Source organism: Parasteatoda tepidariorum, chromosome 9 (genome assembly GCF_982258835.1).
Source record: "Parasteatoda tepidariorum strain Cologne lab strain chromosome 9, Ptep-v5.0, whole genome shotgun sequence".
NCBI lineage: Eukaryota > Metazoa > Arthropoda > Arachnida > Araneae > Theridiidae > Parasteatoda > Parasteatoda tepidariorum.
Window position 1 is genome coordinate 50589231 of NC_141763.1, and position 24688 is coordinate 50613918.

General features: G+C 28.2%; 3 protein-coding genes across 3 annotated transcripts in view; 1 reads left to right on the top strand and 2 right to left on the bottom strand.

Moving 5' to 3' along the window:
- LOC107447617 (tyrosine-protein phosphatase non-receptor type 13) overlaps positions 1-4239 on the bottom strand; it is a 167913-nt gene extending 163674 nt beyond the window's left edge. The window contains exons 1-3 of the mRNA XM_087151783.1: positions 4101-4239; positions 2145-2342; positions 8-186 (exon numbers count right to left, since the gene is read on the bottom strand). Coding sequence (XP_087007909.1) covers positions 8-186; positions 2145-2298 — 333 coding nt within the window. The 5' untranslated portion in view covers positions 2299-2342; positions 4101-4239. The remainder of the gene's footprint in view (positions 1-7; positions 187-2144; positions 2343-4100) is intronic.
- Positions 4240-4411: 172 nt separating this feature from the next.
- LOC107447627 (uncharacterized) lies at positions 4412-8622 on the top strand. Its single transcript, XM_016062582.5, has 2 exons — positions 4412-5717; positions 8116-8622. The coding sequence occupies exons 1-2, from the start codon at positions 4695-4697 to the stop codon at positions 8452-8454; spliced, it is 1362 nt and encodes a 453-aa protein (XP_015918068.1). The 5' UTR covers positions 4412-4694; the 3' UTR covers positions 8455-8622.
- A 3249-nt stretch (positions 8623-11871) lies between these two features.
- LOC107447626 (uncharacterized) lies at positions 11872-24575 on the bottom strand. Its single transcript, XM_016062580.4, has 10 exons — positions 24223-24575; positions 24012-24103; positions 21874-22042; positions 20931-21042; positions 20493-20635; positions 18866-19004; positions 16877-17018; positions 16109-16214; positions 15763-15861; positions 11872-14309 (listed from the first exon to the last, which is right to left on the bottom strand). Exons 1-10 carry the CDS (start codon positions 24413-24415, stop codon positions 12007-12009), a joined length of 3498 nt encoding a protein of 1165 aa, XP_015918066.3. The 5' UTR covers positions 24416-24575; the 3' UTR covers positions 11872-12006.
- Between the last annotated feature and the right edge of the window lie 113 nt (positions 24576-24688).

A 24688-nucleotide genomic window follows, 5' to 3' on the forward strand; every position in this document is an offset into this window, starting at 1 on the left:
TACATACCTTCTCCAAGATTTCACTTTGAGAACAAATATTTTTGTCCTCAAGCTCATCGCACCAAGATTGAGATTTTTTGATGATTTCAAGTTGGGAAACACTTAATATAACTCTTCCCGTTGAAGTGCAGAGAAGGTTATCAGGCGTAACTAAATATTGTGGAACACCATCCTCATTTGCATGCCCTAAAATATTACAGTGCAAAGTAAATAACACACCACTCAAACATAAAAATCAAGAATTTTAATTAAAAGTAAAATATTATCCAATTTTTATTAAAGTATATTTTAGGTGCAACATTAAATTAGAAGTTAGTTTTAAGACTACTTTTCTGATAAAATTGATTAGTATGCCTATGATAAATTAAAAAATATGGAGTTAGTTTTTATAAATTTGTTGTTGTCAAATAAAAAAAAATTCAAATTAAAACTGCATCAATGACACTAGAGAAAATTTGCTAATTGTAACTTGTTCTTTCATATAAAAATATTGTATTATCAACATCTATAAAAAATCTTTTTTATCCAATAATAACTAGTCTTTTTTTAACCAATTATGACTATAACTCTTGCAATTCATTCTTTTAGGGTTTTTAAAATATTAATTATAATGCAAAACTTTCTAACTCCAACTTTCACTAAATAAATAAACTAAACTCAGCGGGGTGACAGCCCTAGAGGGCCAAGGCCTACTGTGCCCATCTCAGTTTTCTTAACCTTGGGCTCTGGGGTGCAGAAGCAGATGTTCCGGTCAGGTGGTCAGCCGAACGCGGAACCCCCAGTGTTTAGTTTCAAAGCGTGCTTGGTACTCATTTATCGACCCACAGAAGGGATGAAAGGCTGAGTCAACCCTGCCCAGCCCCAGGATCGATCCAGAGACCTGTGGCACGGCAGCGCGAAGCGCTGCCGCTCAGCCACCGGGAGCTAAAAAATTCAAAAAAAAAAAAAAAAAAAAACATTAGTTTTAGTTTATTCAAAAATAAAGTTTAATTTTTTGAAATATTTTATCAACCAGAAGCAAAAATTCATTTTTAGTGAACCATGTAGCAAAAATATAATATTATTAAATATATTTTTGTTACATGATGCAGTAAAAAAAAAATTTCAATTCTGATTGACAAAATATTAAATATTAAAAAAAATTAACTCAAGCAATTATAATTCCCTTCAAAATTATTTTATTTATATTCAAAGTAAATATTGAATTCATGAGAACTGATTATTTACTTTTAATATAAATGAAATAAATTGCATAAAGTAAGCAAATTAAATAAGCTTAAAAACTAACTGAAATATGCATAAAAACAATTAATTTAAAGTATAAATTAATAAGTTCTATGCCAGTCAAACAACTATTAAGTTTCAAAGAAAATTATAAATGTCTGAATTAACTAATATTAAAAATAATGTCTAAGATATTACAACCATGGCACACTTTTCTTTTAATCAATTTTTAATCATTAATAAAATACTTTGTTCTTCCATAAAAAAATAAAATAAACACTATTACTTATATTTACTTAGCCTCTTCTATATTTTTTTCAGTAATTATGTATAGATATATTAACAATTCTCAAAATGCTTAGATATTGATTTAATAAAATAATATTTATTCAGAGCAGAGAAAAAGATTGCTTTAAGAAATTGATATGACCAAACATGTAAAAGAAAGAAATACAAAAGTATTATAAGTGGTTGTATAAAAAATACATTTTAGCTGTATATCTTAAGAACACATACATCATATTTTGTTGCTAATGCAAAGTCTATGAGAAAAAATATATATTTTGAAAGAAAAAAAATCTTAATTAAAAAAATTTGAATGAAAATAGTTTTGATTTCTTTTTTTAAAGTGATATAGCTAATCAACATCTTCAAATGTTTTTTAATTAATTTGACGACATAATTTTAAAGAAATTTATTAAACCTAAAAATCATACTCTGTTATTCAAGAAAAACTGCTTGAATAAACATTGTACCATAAATTAATTAAAACTATTGTATTTGTATAAAACACATTGAAAAATATGTTTCTAAAGTCAAAACCACTTACATTATATGAGAAAGAACTACATAAAAAGATACATAAACAAGTTAGAAATATGAGAATGGTATGTATAAGAATACAGATGCTATATACGAACCTCGCAAAAAAATATCCTGTACAGCCTGAGTTGTCTGAAACAGTAGACCCCATAACTCATACTCTTTTAAAGGATTTCCTCGTACTTCTAATATCTCATTTAATGAGACTTGTACATTTTCCAGTACAGGCATGCTGCAATGATATGACACCATATCAAGTTTCTGTATAAGGCTTTTCCAATTCGGTTCCTTTACATCTAAATTCAAAGGATTTGGTTTTAAAGGCAAATAATAACCCATGATAGCAATCAGACAAAAAAATGTTAAGAAATTATTAGAAAAAATAATGTTTTCACAAATAAGCATTAGTACTAAAAATTCAGTACAATAAGGACAGGTGATACAATAATAAATAGAACTTTCATTTTGTTTCTGTAGGTTAGTATAAGCTCTGTCTGGGCATTAATAAGGCTTCAAAGGATTATCTAGTTCTAGACGAAGCCAGACTCTAGCAGCAAACAGGAAGGAAGGGAGAGAATTCTTTTCAAACTAATAAAAATTTTGAGAAATAAGAGAGCGAATGCAGTAAAGTTTATAAGCTTGGAAAATTTAGTTTTAATCAAATAAGAATAATAAGGGCATGAAAGATTTTCATAAACAATACATGAAAAAAGAAAGAAAGATAATACAAATATTTTTTTTCAGAATTATAAATAAGAAAATACAAAAAATATCTTTAGAAACAATAAATTAAATTAGTAAAAAATTACTCAATAAAAAATATATAGAAGGTCTGATTAATAAAATACCTTATTTAAAAATTCTTAGAATAAAATTTTATTATAAAATACAAAACAGGAAATAAAACAACACTAATTTTCTAAACTATAGACTGATTTTCTATAGATGCAAATAAAAGTCTAAATTAGCAATACTTTAATTTAATAATCAAAATTTGTTATTGCTCAAAAATATAAAAAATAATCAAGAAACAGCAAAAACCTATTTTTAGGCAAAAACAATTTTTTAAAACTTTCAAAAATCTTTATTCTGATAATTTATGTAATAGATAAAATTATTCTAAATAAATAAATTTACAAGGAATCCAACAAAACTTTACATGGATATAGTAAAAAAAATTATAATAACCTATTATTTTAATAAGGGACAAGTGTTTACAAATAATATTCCATGATGCAAGAATATTTAGAATTCTTCACCAACAGCTGAGTAAATAAAAGAAGAAATCTTGTCTTCAGAAGACTAAACAGAACACTAAACATTCTCCTTTCTTGTCAGTGTTCTGATGGAATAATGATGCCCCCCCCCCTCTCACTTATATATTAGGGCTTAAGATTTATAAATTATTTTTTTAGTAGGTACTTGAGGAGTATTTAAATAAGTTAACCAGCTCTAGAATAATAAAAAATTTAAAGGGTAGAAATAAACTTTGTCTATAATTACATTAAAAAAATATTTATTATCGATCATTAAAAAAACATTAATGAAAGTAGAAAAATATAATAAGGAAAATTCTAAAAAAAATTAAACCGCAGTAAATACAAATAAATATTATTTTAAATTTTTTTTTACAAAATGATAAATTGTAAAAAGAATTTAAGGAAATATTTAAAATGTATTTTTATTACGAAAAGTATGTACACATAAACTTTTATTTTAGAGTTTTTTAATTATATCTCACAAATATTTTTGATGTTAGTCAACATCAACATTCAATTACACCAACTTTTCACTTTACTTGTTCCGTTTCCATAAACTGGAATTAGAAATCCATCACGTTATATTCTAACCTTCAAGCAAATTAATTATCACACATATAGGTATAAATATAATATTAGAATTCTAAATAGGGAAACAAATCAAATCAGATAGAAATACTGAGCTTTTTAACTCTATATTTTACATTTAATTTATACTAATAAACGAATAGGACAATAAAACACAATAAGCAGGTAGTCTTTATAATACATAATAAACAAGTTTATAATATTTACATGATTTTTTTCTTTGAGAAAATCATTGCTAGTCTATGACAAGTTGGAAAATAAACAATTGATTTCAAAAGCCGCCATCTGTCACCGTTGTCAACATCAACAAATCGTAATTCATTTCGACTGCCATTCGTGCACTGTTAAAAAAAAATTCAAAATCTTTCTCAATATTTGCTCCTGTTACAAATTTAAAAATAAATTAAAAGCTTCATTTAAAAATGCCAAATTTTTGAAGAAAACCAACTCATATTTCTGGAATTTTTCGTGAAAAGCAATTTGTTTAAAAAAAATATGAAATGTAAACAAAACCCCGGCTTCGCCATTGTTCGCAAATGTGCGAAACTTTTTACAGCTCATCATTTTTTTCAGTTTTTGTTTGTTTAATTTTAAAGTTACATTATATTTTGTAAAGTTCTCAGTTCATAAAATACAACCGGTTCAACTGATTGATAAGTTTATAGATGAATTTCACAAAACTCTTCTCATGTTGTTTACTACTAAATCAGAATTTTTGAACACAACTTATGTATATAACTTTGTAATATTTGTTGCAGAATTTCACATTCTATTATGTTTATAAACAATTAATTATCAGCCATGGACTTAGAAGACAATGAAATTTCAGAAGAAGATTTTTTGCGAATGCATGACCGTCAATGGAATAACGCTTCGAATTACAGAAATGCTTCTGAAATCATGAATCCCATTCTTACTGTTGAAAATCCATATAAAAAAAGAAGAGAAGATGCAGCTCATTTGAATTTTAAACCGTTGGAATTGAACCTACATTGTGGAAAGACTCAAAAAAGTAAATTTTCTTTTCCCCAATGCCTATCATACCGCGAAAATGGAATGACTAGTCAGAGTAATTTCAACTCTCAAATTTTAAAACTGAAAATGCGACAGCTAAAATGGGTCAGCATGAGTCAAATAGACTTTTCAGATTATGTAAATTGCTACTATGTTACTGGTTTTAAACGAAATATAATAGGAGCATGGACCTATCATGAGTATTCAGCCACATTACTTGAATCTGTGTCATTCCAATACAAAAAGCTCGATTCAAAAAGCAACAACGTTGAGACTAGTATTTCACAAGTTTCCTACACACATATTGCTACACTACCTAGTTACAAAGTATTTGATATGTGTGGTTTAACTAGTGGCAATCAAGATTATGTACTTTATGTGGCTAATTCCTATTCTCGGCATAAAAACATGGCCTATCTTGCTCGTGCTGGAGTTAATAATGGAGGTGAGGCACCGCGAGATGATATTGTTAGAAGGTTTGAGCATCAAGATATACTCTGGAGTTGCTCTTGGAACGATAATAAAAAACGATTTGCAATAGGCGCTGATAGATGCTTTTACTTACATGACTACCAGAGCTTTTCTAAGAAGATTGAGTTATCAAAAGGACAACCGTATTCTTTAGATTTCAATAGTGATGGCAATATTTTGTACTGTGGTCTTCATCAGGGCGACTTAGTGTGCTATGATCTTCGTACTGAAGCTGTACCTGCTATGACTATACCCTTATGTACTAATATATCATATATAAAACTTATGTCTCATGAGAGGAATGTGGTTGCAAGTGGATTCAATAGTGTTCTCCTCAATGTTAGTATTTATTTTCATCTATAGATCTGAGTGCATAGCCAAATTATTCAACAAAAAATAAGCACCTTTTAAGCACTTTTCAAGCGCTCAAAAAATATTTTTAAGTACTTTAAAAAAATATCCTAATTAGGCAGGGTTGGAAAGTTTTTAACAGTCGACGGTTTTATCTTGTTATCTTGTTTTAAAAAAAAATTAGGCATTGTTTTTTACAATTGTCAAAAATCATGAAATTTTGAATCATGTAAAACGAATGGCGTTTTCATACGCCACGGACTGACTATACGCCGAAATAGATTGGGGTTGAATTAATTTTGAAAACGTTAAATGAGAACAATGTGAACTGTGTCTTTTTGCATAATTCGAAGCAAAAACCAACATAGTAAAGGAAAAATCTCATTTTGAAAAGGGGAAAATTAAGCACTTTTTGAAAACACCCAATGAAAAAAGCACCTTTAAGGTCTTTTAAAAAATGAAAATAAGCACCTTTAAGCACTTTTTAAAAACACTACGCACCCTGTAGAAGCTTATCGTACCTAAGCAAACAATTATGTATCGCTAGTTCAAAAAAGCTTTGATATCTTAGCTAATTTAGTTGGTGCAATCAGGTACTGATACAGAAATGGGAATATTCCTGTATCATGATCTGTTACTCTAATGACAACTGCCAAATAGATTTTAAACTTGCAATTTTTTTTTAAAAAAAAGGGCTGTAGATGTTTGCTTGGGGGTGGTAACTAGTTATACCTTTTGAGTTGCTCCCTTTGTGTGATGTTTTTTTAATTTCTCGGATGCTGCATGGATGTAGCCAAGATTTGGCGATCATTCTGCCGCAGATCACGATACAGAAATCTCCCCATTATCTATTTCACAATTCAGACTAAACTCACTTAATGCTTGAAAATACTTTTTCCATTCTTAAAGATGGCAAAGTAGTAATTAATAGATTGTATAGATTAGATGTTTTCTTAGTTTTGCTTGATAGTTTTCTACAATAATAGAATTTCATATTAAAAAATTCTGGGTTTTTTTGTAGAGGGTTAGATACGATGTGTGTGATCTGGTAGCATTTTACAAATATTAAAATAAAATGAGGATATGTTAAACTAATCGTTTAAACTACTTGACTATAACCTTTTTTAGGTGATAAATTTATACTTTCCCTTACAATATTTGGAAGATTTCTTAATCTGAACTTAAAAGTAATCTCCAAATATTGGTGACTTCTGGGAAATACCGAAGGATAAATAATATCAGGGGTCTGTCTAGGTTTTTCTGAGAGGTACTTGGTGACTTCTGGGAAATACCGAAGGATAAATAATATCAGGGGTCTGTCTAGGTTTTTCTGAGAGGTACCTATTTTATGAATTTTTGGAAAAAAATATGGATTTACCGTTTCTCACAGGATACAAATATAAAATTTTTTAAAAAAAGTAATTTGTGAAGCTACCGTTTTTCCTAAAGTTGAATTTGTGAAGGTACTGCTAAATGGTAGTAAATTTGGTCTGGACAGACCCCTGAATATTAACTTAAAGGATATAACTTGTAGTCATCCTGGGGCAAAACTCTAAAAAAATTTTGAAAAAAAAAAAACATATTTCAAGTTTAAAATCCCTTTGGTGTCTTGGTGGGCTGAGGTGGAAATCTTAAATTGTTCCTAGAATTTATTTCATTTTGGTACTTATTCACTACAGGTGGCTGTAAAAAATCACTAACTACTATTATTACCTGTGATGCTTAATTAATTATGGTAATACATACAACTGGTCCTCGTTGAAAAATTTGTTCATTTAATCTAATAACTTGCTTATAAAATTGTTTACAACTCTTGATATTTGGTATTGGTGTATACCATAATGAAGTTACAAATTCCAGAACATCATCTATTTCTTTCAGATTTAATAACGTCATTTATCTTTATTTGAAGGTATACGTTAACAATGTAAAATATTTTTAATTTTAAAAATCTATATTGTTTGGTTTTTTTAGAAGTTGACTTATACACCGAGATATAAATAAAAAATATTTGGTTCATAATTAAGCAATTCTACAGTGATACTCATTGTTTTATTTTTTTATAACATTGGTTTTCTGATATCGCTTACCGAACTGTGTAGTAGTCAGGGAATTGACCTTGCATCAGAAAGGTCCGGTGTTTGAATCCTGGACAAGGCATGGATTTTCTTTCATTCTCTGTGCTATTTGTCTTTACTGTGGGAGCAATGTTAGCCCACTTAATATGGAGCCCCTAAAAGAGTGGTCAGCAAATCTGCCCTACTGATACTTGAATGAGAAGTGTCAATCGGGTGGGGGTTGGGGGAAAAAAAAGTCTTCTTAAATCCTCTAATATCTATTATCAACTGTAGCAAACTAATAATACTTTTCTCTATTTCCTTTCTAGGTTGATTTGAGAGCCAAAAAAGAAGTCTTTCAATATCCACATCACTACAGCCTCTATAAAAAATTAACTTTTAGTTTTAATGAGTCAGCTAACATCTTGTGTGCTCCTGGTGAAGATAACATCACTAGACTATGGTCACTGAGTGACGGAGAACTTTTGCATTCACTTCCTTTACCAAATGCACAAGATTATTGTGGTCAAATTAATTCTTTATTTGAAGCTGATGATAGAAGAATATTTGTACATATTCTACTAGGGGATACAATTCATACATTTGAATCCTTAGAAGACTGTAAAAACATTCAGCCGGTTGCATTGAGTGCAAGATTACGCTCTTAGTCAGTTTAGTGCAATGTTTTATTTAAATGTAAAGATGAAATTGTTTTAAAAAAGTATTGAAATAATTAAATGTTATTAAAAGCTTATTGCTTAAATTATCTAAATGTCTGTTACTTGTAGAAATTGTAAATGGAAATTTGTATTAAAGTATGCTGAATGAATCAAAAACAGTTAAACCTTGATAATTATAACTTTGAATTATAGTTAGATAAAAAAATATCCCTTTTTATTTTTAAAAAAAAAAATTGTTCTAGTGAATTGTTATCAGTAATTTGAATTATTAGACCCCATATCTCATCTTAGATTAGTTTTTTTTTTATTCACTTGTTTTTTTTTTTTTTTTTGTCACTTTACATTTATCTATTTTTCTTAAAACTTTTGAACTTGAAAGTTACAAAATGGAGGTAACTTAATGAAATAGGACAGCTGTTTCCAACTTTTTTAATTGAGCATTCCAACAATTTGTAGAGGTATTTGTGACACCAAGTGAACCTCGATAACAAGATATCAATTTATATACTATTCATATTTAATGTAATTTTTTGAACTGAGATTTATAATTAGATTTCCTATCGATGAAGAATATCATACCTTTAATGTAACCAATCCGAGAAAAAAAACTCAGTTCTTACAAGAATCGCGGTATTGGATTTTCAGAACACAAAAATACAAATTGAGATTTTGGAATTTTAAATTATGTGAATACACTAATCGATGGTCTTGAGATTGCGGAAATTTCGCAAAAAAATCGCATGCCTTGTTCCTAGACCTCTAAGGAAAATGCGAAAAACCTGGAACATATATAAAAAATATACATTTTTATATCTACAGCTCTTTTTAACATAAACCTTACAGTACGAGGCTTTGCATAATATAGTATTTTGTGTTATATAGATTAATATCCTTAGTAAATTTACCTAATGAACATAGCCAAAAAAAATAATATTTGAGACAGATCAGAACTAATACTTTAAGCTAATTTGAAATCCCATTAGTTTATCTTATTTCCCTTTTTGGCAGTTTACTATTGTAAATCAACTTTCACATATTGTTCTGTGAATCGTTTTTTTTTTAAATTTTTTATCTGCTTTAAAAAGTAGTTCAACTAGTATGATATTGAACGTATCCTAAACAAATTTAGTGTTAAAACAATCAAGTATAGTATTCATAATTAATTTTGAATGTTAAAAATCATTGGACCATATGATCTAACAAAACTTGATCCTCAAAGGGGTGACATCACTGAAACTTTACATGATTATTCAGCTATCACTTCTAGAAAATGTCTCAGGAATGTTAAAATAGTCACTTTAACATTCCTGATTGATAGGTGTCTAAGTTATGTTAGTTATATGCGTTTTCAATCTGTTGTACATTACAACTCATCAGAGCAAAGCATAATTCCAATAATTTTTTATTAATCCATTCTTCAAAATAAAATTATGTTTTAACAATAAAATGATAATGCAATTTTTTTTTTACCAGTTTCTAGATCTATAACTATTCATTTTGAATAAGTAACATAAAGGATAAGATTGTGAAAATATGTTCCAAACATCAATTTCTCCCGATTTTTTTCACTAATTAATAATTGAAGAACTTGCATAAAGATTCTAACAATATTTATTTTTTAAGAATTATGTTTTTTTTAGTGAAAGATATTTTTTATTACTTAATATTTCTTAAAATCATAATTTTTTTATTACTTGATATTTATTAAAATCATATTTTTAAAAATGTATAGGTGTGCCATTTTAAAGTTAATCATATGGAAATTAAGCAGTAAAAAGCATTTTTTTTGTTTGTAAGGATTTATTTTTTACAACTCACAGTTACAATATCACATTTTATTGATTTTTTTTGTGAAAATCAGGGATGTAACGAAAAGTGATTTGGCCGAATACCGAATATTCAGCCAAACAAAATTGACCGAATAGCAAATTTTTTTTGAAAATTAATAAATATTTCTATATAGAAATAAGTTAAGTCATTATAGAAAAATAATCAAAACTTAGATGTATCATTATGGGATAAAGGGAAAAAACTTTAATCGATATATTAAAGATAATTATATATTAAGAAAATCACAAATATTTAAGATAAAAAAAAAGTACTATTAATAAAATAAAAAGTAAAGAAATAATAAAAAAATAACATCTTAAAACAAAACTTGCTAAAAAATTTTTTTCCATAAAAACATTAAAAAGATATGTCTAATACAGCGCCATCATTAAAATGCATACAAAAAAACTAAGATTATATACAAAAGCATAACAGAAAAGATAAAAATCGATCTCAATTTTTGAAAGAAAATTTTAAAGCTAAACATTTCAGTTTTCCAATTTCCGTATTTTTCAAGAAAAAAGTTAAGATAAAAGACTAATAGGAACCCTCTTAATTGCCATGTTGTAATAAAAACATGAGTCTTTTGAAAAAGCTAGATAAAAACCAAAACAAAAATCGTTCTTAATTTTTCAAACCAAAGATTTGTAGATAAAATTTAATTGAACTTTTTCACAATGCCACATTTTTAAGATAAAGTAACCATAAAAAAGAATAACTTTCATTAAAAACTCTTTAAAATATACTGTAAAATAAAAATAAAAATGTTTATAAAAAGAAAAATTAAAGGAGAAACAGAATTTTTTTTTCTCAATTCTGAAATATAACATAATTGTTAAGAATCTTGGTTTTCTATGTGACTAATTATTTGTATTATTGTACAAGAAAAAAAAAAGAATCAAATCAATTAGAAATACTGAAATACTCCTTAGTTAATACTGAAAAACAAACAAAAAAAAAAGCTCTAAATTTTTAAAACATAAAGTGTTAAAAAAAAACGATGAAATTAACTTGCCTTAATAAAATAAAAAAAGAAAAAATTTATTACAAAACTCATGGTTCAGTATAAAGTAATCTAATTTTATTTCTTCAAATTTCGCTTTTCCACGAGTCTTTCAGAACACAAAGGTTTTTGAATTTAACAAAAATGTGTAAAAACTATTTCAAATAATATATAGTAAAAAATAAGATTTTATATTATTCTTTTTAATCTATTAAAATATCCCCCTAAAAAAGCTTCTGTCAAAAAATAATATTTCAAATAATACTTTGGTGAATGTTCGACGAAAGGGCCGAATATTCGCTACATCCCTCGTGAAAATCCAGAAAGTAGTAAATAATTTATAAAAATCACTTTTAAATCAAACTGGAAAAAAAACTATATATATTCTGAACATTTTAATGATTATTTTCACATTCATTAGATTTTTACTATTTTCTATCTCTTAAAGTAAATGCTAAGTAAGAATTCAGATCTTCTTTCTCCACTTCATATTTGTTGAATGTATTTTGATAAACTTTTATACAAAACTTATTAGCAACACAGTACATATACAAATAATGAATTTAATAACATTGATGCAGAACACTTAGTTTTCTTTAATTTTTAAAATGCAACTCACAAGTATATTTTACAAAAACAAATTAAGTTTAAAAAACATAAAGGAACATTTAAGCTCTTTAAAAACGTTAGGGAAAAAAATAGAATGTTCAAAATAGAGAAGAATGAATAAATTGCCATTGTTTCATGTACATTTGATACCAATCTGCGCTGCAGTTTTGACAATGACTTTCATGACCTATATGAGGCGTATTCACATGGTTAGGTCTGTAATTGTGCGAAGCATGTCCATTAATTTGGTGATTGCATGCATAGCCATCCAACTGGCGTTCCTGATGGCAATTCATGGCCGGAAAGGTTCCATAGTTCACTGTGCAGTCATTATGTTCATGAGGCTGACTCGTGGATGCGATGCTTCCATCATTCACTGCACTAGTGGAGTGCTCTTGAGGCTGACTCATGAGAGAAACATTTCCATAATGATGACTTGGGAATGGTAAATTTCTGTAGTTAGCTGCACGTGTGCCACGTTGATGCCCTCTATTAGCTGATTTTGATCCTTTAAAATAGGGAGTAGAAGCATTATGAACAGATTGTGAACTAGTCAGGCTTTCAGATTCTGATATTTCAGAAGATTCTGTGAGAGTCTTGTTAAATTTATCACTGATTCTTATTGCATTACATGGTTTGGCTTCAAATTTTCTTTGTTTAGATAGATGGAATTTCTTGGATTCACGTTTAAAATTTTGCCTTCCACTGTACATTTTCTTAGCTCCATCTACTTCTTGAAGCATGTTTTCAGTATCTTCGTCACTAGAACTAACCGTAGAGCTGTCACTCGATTCTCCAGAGTCGAGTGGCGAGGAATGTCGTCCTTTATCTGCAGCCAAAGGGAACTTTTTTTTCTTCATATTAATATATTTCTCTTTCCCTCCTTTTTGACTAGCATTCAAAGTTGTTTTAGATTTGGCTTTTTCAGAAGTTTTCGCAGCGTGGAAAGCACGTTCTAAAGTCAAAAATGGATCCTCATCACTATCTGAACTACTCGAAGAGGTATCTGCAGAATTCTCTTTAAAAACATGTCTTTCAAAAACCTGACCAAATCCTGATGCTTTATTTTTCTCAGATATAATAGATTCATTTGGAACTTCAGAATACAAACTAATATCACAGACATTAACATCACTGGATTTTAAATCAGAAGAATTTTTATCCTCTTTCTTTAGTTCATCATGAATATTTTTAGTTATTTTTTCATCACAATTTGTTATTTTGTGGGACACAGCTTCTGTATTGCCATGGTTAACATTTTCTTTAACAGATTCTTCCTGCTGCATTGTAAGATTGTTAACATTCTCAATTGCAGCATCAGTAAGATTTTCAGCTTTATAAGCTTGAAACACCTTAGAATAGAAATCGGTCAAATTTCCTCTAATATCTTTAAATGTTTTTGTTAAATCCTGGTCTGTTTCAGTCTTATTATCAGAGCAGTCTTTATAAGAGGGAGAAGAATCAATTTCTGGCGAGTTATTTGCCTCATTGTTCATACATTTCATTAAAAACTTCCCAACTGAAAGTTGTATTTGATTTGGAACTAAAACTGTCTTTGTTTTATTTGAACCTTCGTTATGAACTTTGTCTAATTCTGGTGTATTTGACAACGTAGAAGTTGGAGTATCAATTGATACAGTATTTTTCTCTTGACTAATGGACTCGAGCATATCTGATGAAGGAATCAATTTTTCAATTATCTCTTTAATCTCATACTCACTCACATTATGCTCAGAGGCATTTGAATCTTTTCCATTAGTATCAACTTCCAATGCATTCTTGACATTATTCATACACTGCTTCTCAGAAGAATCTTGGCTACCATTTGCTTCAAAAGTAGTTTTACTTTTAAGCTCTTGTGAAAAGATATTATCATTAGATACAACAACAGAATCAGAACCTGTAGCATTATTAGGAGAAGATCTAATATCTTTAGATCCACTCTCTAGATATTCAAGAAATGAATTTTTATCTTTTGCTAATTCAGTTCCATTAATTTCACTAACAATTTGATCATCGCCATTACTTGTAACCACTTCCGAAACTGAATTCTGCTCTATACTGTCTGAAACACTGGACTCCTTCTTCACTGTACAGTTATCCTTTTTATTTGCTGTATTAAACTCACTAAGAGCACTCGATTCCAGAGTAGTATCCTTATCTTTCTTTTTGATCGTATGTCCATTTAAGTTGGAAGATACTTTTGCATTGTTTGATTTGCACGAATCGGCACTATTGTTCTTTTTTTTCAAGTTGCCACTATTATCACTAGAATTGCCATTCATATGATCAGAGTCTTTTTCTTCAAATTCTTCAGAAAAATTCTCAATACCTTCTGAATCTTCAGTCGATGAGTCAGAATCATCAGGCCTAATATTTATTAGATTGGCTGGAATGGGATCTGAAAGGACAAAATAAATCTTTTAAATAACTTCATTCCTTTTTTAATTTTTAAAAAAAATAGAAATTAGCAATGAAAACAAAGGAAGACTCTTTCATATCCTCCAGCTACGATGGAATTTGCATAGTTTCAAAAAGTAATTTTTCTAGTGGTAAATAAAGGAAATCTATTAATAACTTAATTAATGAGTTGAAAGAATTTTATCCACCAATACATGTAAATAATGTGAACATATAAATTAAAGGTCAGTTAGAGAATTCAATTCGTCGTGTTTAAATAAATGCCTTCTTATTAAGGGTCTTTTAAGAGTTACATTTTTTTTTAAGAATTCCAACTATACTCCTCTAACACTGATAAATATATCTTGCACCAAACTCGAAAGTTTGGGATATGCTGTTTTATGTCCATAACTTCTAAAACATTTTCCTAGTTAGGGAGAAATATATTCTTTTCTCCTTTAGCAATTTAATAACATCAAAAACACATTTTAGTTTTTCTCCCTTATTCATACTTAAGACATGTTCATTGTGAATATTTTTTATAAGTAATTGTAAACTTAAATAATAATATCCCTGTGGCAGATTTTTCCCGAGCCATCTGCAAAAAACTATCTAGCACTAATATCTTTCTGCAACATACTTTTAGTAATAACAAACATATATGTTACTAATTAAAAATAATGAAAGCGCTGTGTCTACATAAATAAAAAATTTTATAATTATTTTTAATTGAACGTGCAATAATTTTTTATTCTAATATTATGAGTGATGCTCTCGGATTTTGTTGGGGAAGAAAACAACACACTAACTATTTCCTTTTTCGTAAATAATCATCACAATAAAAAAAAGGAATTTAAAATCATGCAATCTGCAGATTAAGATAAAAAGATTAAAAAGAAATTCTAAGAAAAAACAAAAAAATTTACAATGAAATCACACAAATCAGACTTCTCAAATGCATGTTTCGTTTCGAGATTATTTGCAATAAATAATATCGAATACAAAATATCGGACTTAAAAACTAAGGAGAAATCAATAGCAATAACTGCCGAAAATTCGATAGAATTACTGCTTTAAAAAAATACTCAAATGCAGGATTCGAATTTTCAGTATTGTTTGAAATATATCGGTGTTTTTAAAATCCGCATTAATATCAATAACTGCCGAAAATACAATCGAAACATTACATCGATTAACGATATTATCGCCGTAATTTGAGAACTCCAAAAAGTGATTATCTAAATGAATGATTCAAATATTACGTGTAAATTTCTGTAGAAAAGAAAAGATATTTTACTTTTCAAAAGAAAAATCTTTCTGCAAGAACTGTAACTTTCTGCGACAATGTCGCCGTGTTGCTGCTATTCTGCCACAGGGAATAATATAAACTTATACTAGCAATATGAAAACCAGTGTTGTATAATTTAGTAAACTTTAATAGAAATTATAATTACCAGGAAGAGTATATGCTTTGAAGTTATGCTTTACTTTCATCTGTTCAAATGCTACAACCTCATTCTTATCAAGGAGAGTTATGGCTACTCCTTTTGCACCTAACATAAAAATTAAAAAACATTACTGCTTTGTACAGAAAATAAATAAAATTTATTAAAATATGCATAACTTATACCTAATGAACGCACATATTATAAATAAAAACCTAGTACTCTGAAATAAGACAATTCAATATAAATATTTTTTTTTTTTTTTATAAAAAATATTCAAAATTTTATTTAACATGCTTTAAATTTTTATGCTAAAAATCATTTGAAACCAATAAAGAAGTAAGGTATTTAATACCATATCTTCCAGCACGTCCACAACGATGGAAATACACATCTGAATTAACTGGCTTATCAAAATTGACAACAAGATCAACATTCTCAGCATCAATACCTCTGGAAGTCTGAAAAAGAAAACAATAAATTACAGGAATACATGATAGCAATATATAAGAACAGTTCATAAAGAATTCTGCACAGGACGATACAGGAGATATAACTCTGTATTTTCTTGTATAGATTTATGTAATATGAACTAAGTTATACTTGGAAAAAAAAAGCATACATATTTTCTCATATCAACTGGTTTGATAAGTAAATAAGCAATAAATCTATTTTAAAAAAAGTCACAAATAAGACAGTATTTGCTAAAAACCACTTCCTATATTTTAATGACCAAAAAGAAAAACATACCCCCTTGATTTTTTTTTTTAATACTGATAAATGACACTTAACATTATGATGAAAAACATTGAATTGAAGAAACTTCGCTTTTGAGCAGTTTAAAAAAAAAAAATAGGTTAAAGACTTTTTTTATGTTGAAAAGTTTGTTACTTTTAATTATAAGAAAACAAAAGGGAGGCAAAAATTATCCTCCAGTCAAAAATTATTGAAATTTGAAAAAAAATTCCCTAAATATTATTTTAAAAAAAAAAAACATTTTTTTAAGCATTTTAATAGCTTAATTAAATAAAGACATAGACATTTAAAACTAATTTCTTTTGAATGTTAAATCAGAAAATTAATGATAATTTTAAAAAATTAAACAAAATTTTTCAATACTTACTACATCACTGGTAACAAGAACTTTGCACTTAAAATGTTTTAAACACTCAATGGCTTTGATACGATCACATTGTTCTTTAGCACTGCTAATAAAAGTACATGTAAAACCCCAGGTTTTAACGTCATAGGAAAGAGGTTCAACTCTGGAAAGAAATATTCATTTCAAAATAAAGTTTTTTGATACAGTCTTTTTAATAATAATTGTTTAATAATAACTTGTTTTTGTTCAGAGATGCACAGCCTACAGACCAGGGGACCAAAAGTGGTTCCTGAACAGTCTTAAATACTAATAAAAATAAGTAAAAAAATATTAAAAGAAAAAAAAGTAATAGTAAAAATCTTTTGGCTGCTGTGCTTTGTACAGTAAGTTACTGGTTTATTTAGGTCTCATTCATAGTACCAGATTGTATCCATATAATTTTGCAAGTTCTGTTTATGGCAATGGGTCTGTGTACCTCTGCGGGTACTGATCCAGGAGTTACCTTGTCTTCTGGATTGGTTCAAAATTACAAGGCTAAGGGGTTGAACATTAGTAGTCGTAAACCCGAAATTGGGTGACTGTGTTAACAGTAAAAATTAACTTCTTATGAAATTTTACAAATAAATGAGATTCCTTTTTAACATTACAAGTTTTTTTTTTTTTTTTTTTTTTTTTTAGAATAGCTGTAAGACAGTTTTTCATTAATCTTAAATATTTCATTATATCTAATTATCTTTATCATCTAAAACATTTTTATTAATATTTTTTCCCTTCACCCCATACCAATAATATGTTACTTTTCAATAATGACTAAACTTATTTGTAGATTAAGAAATATTTATTAGTAATTTTAAAAATAGTTACTATTTGGCCAAATACTTGGTAATCAGTCGATATTATTGGCCGAATATTCAGTATTTGACCAAATCACTATTAGTTACATCATTAAAGAAAATGTAAAAGTTGTCAAGAAATTTGATAGTGCAAGGAATCTCCCAAAATTTAAAAATAAAACTTATTTATAAGATTGTGAAATAAGAAAAGTACATTGTTTGTTTTGAATAATTTTTACACAGATATCATATATTATTAGTTTGTAAAATATATAATAAAGTAAGAGCAAAGAAATCTAAAATATTCAAGAATTATCTTTGATTTGAAACTAATTTATAAAATAGTGAAACAAGAAAAGCATTCACACACAAAAAATATATATATAAATATATATATATACATATATTGAACAGCTTTGACACACAGTTAGTAGTTCCTTAGCTTATATAATAAAAATGAAGAAATATAAATGAGGCAAATTAAGTAATTTACAAGAATTTTCAATGAAGTCAACAAAATATTAAGGGAAATTTGAAATTGCATGGCATTGCTTTCTCAAAAATGAATAAAATAATTAATAAAACATACAATAAAACTAATGTTTTGAATAATTTTACAACAAATGTGATAATTTTTTCAGTTTAAATAGATATGAAAAAAAAAGAAAGAACAATGAGCAAATATACTTTTATTTGCTAAAAGCATTTTGTGATTATTTTTGATCATTACAAGGCTGTTTTATTTTATATGGGAAGTGCATATTTTAGTGAGGTTGCATTAGGACTGCTACTAAAATAGAAAAATAAAATTCCTTAACTTTTCCAGATATATTTTTAAAAATTGCTGATCTATGTTGGAATATGGAAGTGCAAAACAAGATGTGAAGAAAACACACAGTGAACCACAAAAAATAAATATTTGCCATTTATACATTATTTTATTTTTATTAATTTCAAATGGGAAAAAAAGAAGCTCCTGCACAGGAAATGTGTTCCATGAGAAATATTGGTGCAAAAATCGCAAGCTTGGCCTTTGCCAAACCCTCCCACTTTTCCAGATTTTGGCTTGAAAATGTAAAATTCCCCTTGGACAATTTCTAAATTTTTCAGGTAACGCAGCAATCCAAGCAGATACATTGAAAAAATCTGTGAAGATAAATTTTAAAAAATCACTGACCTTGTAATGAGATTGCAAAATACCAAGCATTGAGTAAAATTTACAGATGTTAAGACTTTTTCCAATGCCTCAAGCTTAGTCTTGTACGCCATAACCGACATTTTAGATAATTCCAAAACCTGAATATAGTGCACCATACCTGCAGAGAAAAAGAAAAACATAAGCAATAATAAATTACAAGAAAAATAATAAAAAAGATGGATAAAACAGAAATTACAACTTTCAAATTTTCTTAGCAAAACCAACTTCACTCAAATAAAATAATCAATTTTGGCATTGCCACCAACTAACAAAATGTTTATTTCTTACTCATGTATAATAATCAATTTTATAGTGTGCAGTACAAATAATTTTTTTTTCACGGACTTATTCATAGCTGATTTATGGAACCACAATATTTAAATCCAGAAAATAAAATATATATTAAGTACATATATAAATAATATATATAAATACAATATATAAATACAAAAATAATATATATAAAATACAGTTAGGCCTTGCTTTAACAAAATCTCGTTTCTTGAATTTCACATTTCAGACACCCCCCCCCCCCCCCATAATCAAAATGAAGGCAAAAACCTACACAATAACAAATAGACCCCAAATGACTTAAATCTTTCAGCAACAAAAGATTAGTTTTAACTATTTTTGATAGAAAACTATTGGATTATCGAACAGGAAAAATAGAGAAGACAATGGGACAACATGGGCGACTAAAGCACAAACCTCAACCGGAGCAGATGAGAGCCAGCTGTCACACATTTTTCACAGGATAAGAAAGAGAAATTCCTTCCTTATCTCACTCTATGCCACAACACACAGAAGTGAGGTGTTTTGGGCTTTGCAGAACATATGATTTTTAGAACTTTGTGAAGCTATTGAAAAGTTTTTTTGTTCAGTACGAAGCCTAACATTTTATGTGAATTTGACAAAAACATTGCGCCAGGCTTTTCGGGTGCTTTACAAGGTTTAGAAACTGGAAACATACCTATTGCAGAAAGATGCAGATGACTCAGCATTTTCTTCTCTCAATAAAGTAAAAAAAAAAAAAAAAAAAAAGAGCTTTCTTGAGTCAGGAATCAAGAAAATTGTCAAACATTACTTAATCCATATTTTAAAATTTTAATTAAACAGTGCGTAATTCGTTATTTTTTGACAGCTGAATAAGTTGTACAGCTTCTAATTATGGATATTTTTATGAGGTTGTTTGTTCTATAAGGTTAGTGCTGAATGTTTTGGAGTTCTATGTTAGGATTAACCACTGATGTAATAAAAAGATTCGATCCCGATGAATTCGCTAAATCGGGGTCCAACTATGCATACATAAATACATGTACGTACATAAACAAATATGTATAAAAAACAATAACTGAATATTACATTAACGATTTAACTTTCAATAATTTTAAACTACTAAAATGTACAAGTAGATTAATAAGAGTTGGATTTCCCAGAGTAGCTGTTGAAAATAAAAAAAAGTAAAAAATATATAAATCTAAAGAAAGCAAAAAATATAAATCTAAAGAAAATTTATTGTGAAAACTTTAGTTATTATGCTTATAGATTTAAAAATACAGCAAAATGTAATATAATTGATTTCCATAAATACAGTTTGAAAGAATACCTAAGAGCGTTAACTCATTACGGTTGAGGCGTGCCAAGTAAGCTTTTCTAAAATACTGGCATGTCAAAGATTTAAGTTCCTTAGGATAAGTAGCACTTGTAGCAATCACTTGTTTTTCTTTTGGCAAAGAAACAAAGATGAAACTGAAAGAAAAATTACTTGTCAGAGAAGGAAAAAACAAGGTAGAAAATTAAACATATATATATATATAAAATATAAAGATTTTTTTTTTTTTCAGTTAGTAAGTCCATAATCTAAATAAGTATGAACTCTTTACAGTTGTTTATGTACTTAAATATTATGATAGTTTTAAATATTATAATAGTACCAATATTTATGTTAATGTAGTAAATCTAGTTGAATATTTAGAACCTAGTTAAGGACTCAAATTGTAAACAAAATTGTTAACTGTGAATGTGTAAGTTTTAAAGTACTTACTCTAAATCATCTTTAAAATTTGATTCCAGCAAAACATCCGCTTCATCTAACACAAGTAAGCGAATAGAATTGGCAGGTAGAATTCCAAGAGATAACAAATGCTTCAAACGTCCTAGATAAAAAATGATTTCGATCTGTCATTAGAAAAACGCATTAAGTAGATTTTCATAAAAGAGGTAAAATCCAGGATATGTTAACCTTATTGGTAAATACAAATTTCTAGAACAAGCACAAAATAACATAAGAAGCAGGATAACAAATGAATTAACACTCCAACTACTTTTTTAGATATGGTCCATCACATAAGAGGTAATTATTGGTACTAATTTAAATTATATACAGACAAACTGGCTTATACAAGTGTGAAGGAACCTCAATATTCACCCTTTAAAACCGGGTGCCTCTTTGTTGCCAGGTTCTATAATATGATTTACGGCCTGAAAAACACAGCCAACATCAAATTGGAATTCCAAGAAGGTATTAGGTGGTTGAATTAAATAGATATTTTATAAATTACAAATATATTGCACACTAAAACCGACCTCGGCTGATAAAAAGCGAGCTATGGTCCAATGGACTAAACATTGTATTATTCAAGCATTTCCAATTAAGTCGCTAAATCCAGGTTCTCGTTAAATCAAGGCTGGCTATAAGTGAGTTCGACTGTATATATTAGTTTAAATAAATCTTTAATAATTGTTGCAATGTTAATAATGAAGTTTACACATTTTGTATGTTTACTATATCTTCAAAAATAAAAACAAATAACATTAAATAAAACAAATAAATTTAACATTTTCAAATAATCATAAATTTGAACTTTAAGAAGTTTTTTTTTAATATATGTAACTGATCAATATTAAATGTTCATATTTTTAACTTGTGTTTAAAAATCAAGGGCACTATTAAAAATACAGCAAAAAAAACTTTTAATAAATCTTACCAGGGGTTCCAACAATAATCTGACAGCCATGTACTCGTTCTACATCATTATCAACAGGTATACCACCTATGAAGCAATTGCAAGTTAAACCCTTAAAAGCAGATCCAACAGCTCTGACAACATCGCAGATTTGCAAAGCAATTTCTCGAGTAGGAGCAATAATCAGTACCTGTTGAAAGAAGATTATAAAAGTATGACAATGTAAAATGCATAATTTTGGGTGTGAAAATATAAACCACATAATTTAGTAAACTAAACTGGAAAAAAATGCATTGGCCTTTAAAGATGAACATCATTTGTAAATTTTTTTTTACTATTGTAGAAAATGTTTTAGTATTACTCATTGTTAGGGTTCACAGCAGCAATGAAAATTTGGTGGTGCAATAGGACCACCTAGATATTCACTTAAGGGGTCTGTCCAGACTTTTCGTGAAAGGTCCGTTTTCGTAAAATTGTGAAGAAATTGCTCATAATTTGTGAATATAAAATAAATGTTGAGTCACATTCTTTCAACCAGGGACCTGCTTTTGTGAATTTGTGCAAATACGGTCCTGATATTGCAAAAAACTTTTTCTATGAGTTTTTAAATTGTAAAGACATACAAGATTATGCTCAATGTGGCATTGTAGCAATGTAGATGAAGCTACACTCAACACTGTAAAATTATAATTAAAAAAAAATTAAATTTTAAAAAATAAATAGCAATTGCTGCTACTAAATTAGAGATGCAACATACAAATATTTGGTATTTAACCTATACTGCTGAACTAAGAATATTCATTTCGGACGAATAAAGGAAGAAGTGTCTGCAGAAGACAAAACTTAGTTCGTTTACATTTGTCTTTCTCCCCCCCCCCTTCCTGGGAAGGGTTTATTCGATTAACAACACAATAATGAAGATAAACAAATTTTAAGGGTCCGATTAAAAGGTAAATTATTTTGCAAAGGGTCCATTTTTAAGTTAAAATATTTTGTGAAGGGTACGTTTTTATGTAAAGATATTTTGTAAAGGGTCCATTAGCAGACCCAAATTTCTTCTAAACTGCACTTAGTGGTCCAAAAACTTACAATTGCATGATTAATGTTATGGTGCACATCAAAAATTAATAATTACAATTTTGTACAGTTAGTATTTAATTACAATAAAAAATTAGTAATCTGTTTCACTCTAAGACGAATTAAGTCCATTACCACATATTGATTAAAGATTAGTATTTATTAAAACTAAATTTTTAAAAAAAAGCTAAAATAATATTAGTAAACAGATTCAACATATAGATTAAAATGCTTAGAGCAAATAAATAGAGAAAACAGAAAATGTAAGAACTAACAAAATATTATATTAAAAATTGATTATCTAAGGATTATAAAATTCTAAATTAGTCAATTCTAAAAGAGTAATGAACAATTTTTTATTGACGAACAATTATACTGTCAGTAGGTACATGAATACTAAGCACAACACAACAGGTAAATTAGAAATATCAACATTTAAATAAAAAAATTATGTCACTTTCAATTACTGTCACTTTAGATTAGCACGTAAAAGAGAAAAAGCTAAAATTATTAAAAATGTGGAAGGGTTGGCAGCCACATAGTTTGAATTTTCTGTTTATCTATGAAAATCAGAAAGAAATATAAATTATTTTATTATAACGGCTGAATTTTCAGAAAAAGGGAAATATTTATAAAAAAACTTTAACTTTTAGAGAATCGGAGATTTTGATGAAAAGGCTGAAATTCAGAGACAAAAGCGAAAAAGGCGGAAATTCGCTAAAAAGTGGAAAAATCTCATCTTTGTACACTCATAATTTTTAAAGATGAAAAATTTTGAAACTAAAATCTAACCTACAGGTAGAACAATAAAATTAGTACAACAATTTCTTTTAAATGCATGCCATTCGATGTAAAAAAAACTATTAATTAAACCCTGTTTAACTATTGGGTCCAATTCTGAACATATGCTGGTAAAATCATTTTATTTTCCTTTATCACACTTGCAAAAATTTTATTATAACTATGCAATATAATTATTAAAACTAGTTGGAAGTAAATTTGGAATACTTTGAGTAAGGGATAAAAGTGTTTTGACCACAATTCAAGAAATATATAAATAATACATAAAACGAAAAATATACCTGAGGATATTTTATTTCTGTAAGATTTTCAAGAGCAATCACTGTAAACACCAGTGTTTTTCCGGTTCCTGATTTTGCCTGGACAAGTAAGTCTAGTATAGAGAGAGAAATTTTATTTTAAGTTACTGATAATATTCTGAGAATAAGTATTGCATTTTACAAGAGAAGAAAAAAATGTATAATATAATGGGTGAAAGCAATAAAATAGTACCCCTTCCAAAGCGGCCCACAGGAATTGATTCTAGTTGAATGGGAGATGGAGTTTTATATCCAGCATTCTCAAGACCCATTAAAATTTTGTCCGGCAAAAGCAAAGAAGAAAAATTCGCTTCTTCTTGTAGGCGAACATCATCTGAACGCCATTTCTTTTCAAAAATATGCGCTGTTCTCACACATCTAGGCATCGCAAGATAATGGAAATGTGCAATTCAATATTTTAATGTTAAACTTTTATTAAATACGTCGAACAGAAGGAATTAACCAAATTATACGAGTGCCTGCATTGTTTACTGGCAAAACAAAAGTAAAAAGGCACGGATTCGAGTTTTTCTCAAAATAAGTGGCAGTTACAGTTATTTAGTAGATGTGATGCAATTTTTGATTCCACCCCCCTATCAAAGGGTCATTTTTACTCTATGCAAAAAATTCGCGGACGCGAGTTCGGAGTTCGACTTCAA

Bases quoted from the DNA above. Each gene is read 5' to 3' on its own strand.
- LOC107447627 (XM_016062582.5), top strand. From the start codon at position 4,695: ATGGACTTAGAAGACAATGAAATTTCAGAAGAAGATTTTTTGCGAATG. The intron at 5,718-8,115 runs GTTAGTATTTAT...TTTCCTTTCTAG, and splicing joins TCAATAGTGTTCTCCTCAAT to GTTGATTTGAGAGCCAAAAA.
- LOC107447626 (XM_016062580.4), bottom strand. From the start codon at position 24,415: ATGCCTAGATGTGTGAGAACAGCGCATATTTTTGAAAAGAAATGGCGT. The intron at 24,104-24,222 runs GTACTATTTTAT...TCTCTATACTAG, and splicing joins TGTGGGCCGCTTTGGAAGGG to ACTTACTTGTCCAGGCAAAA. The intron at 22,043-24,011 runs GTATATTTTTCG...TTCTTTCAACAG, and splicing joins CAGAAATAAAATATCCTCAG to GTACTGATTATTGCTCCTAC.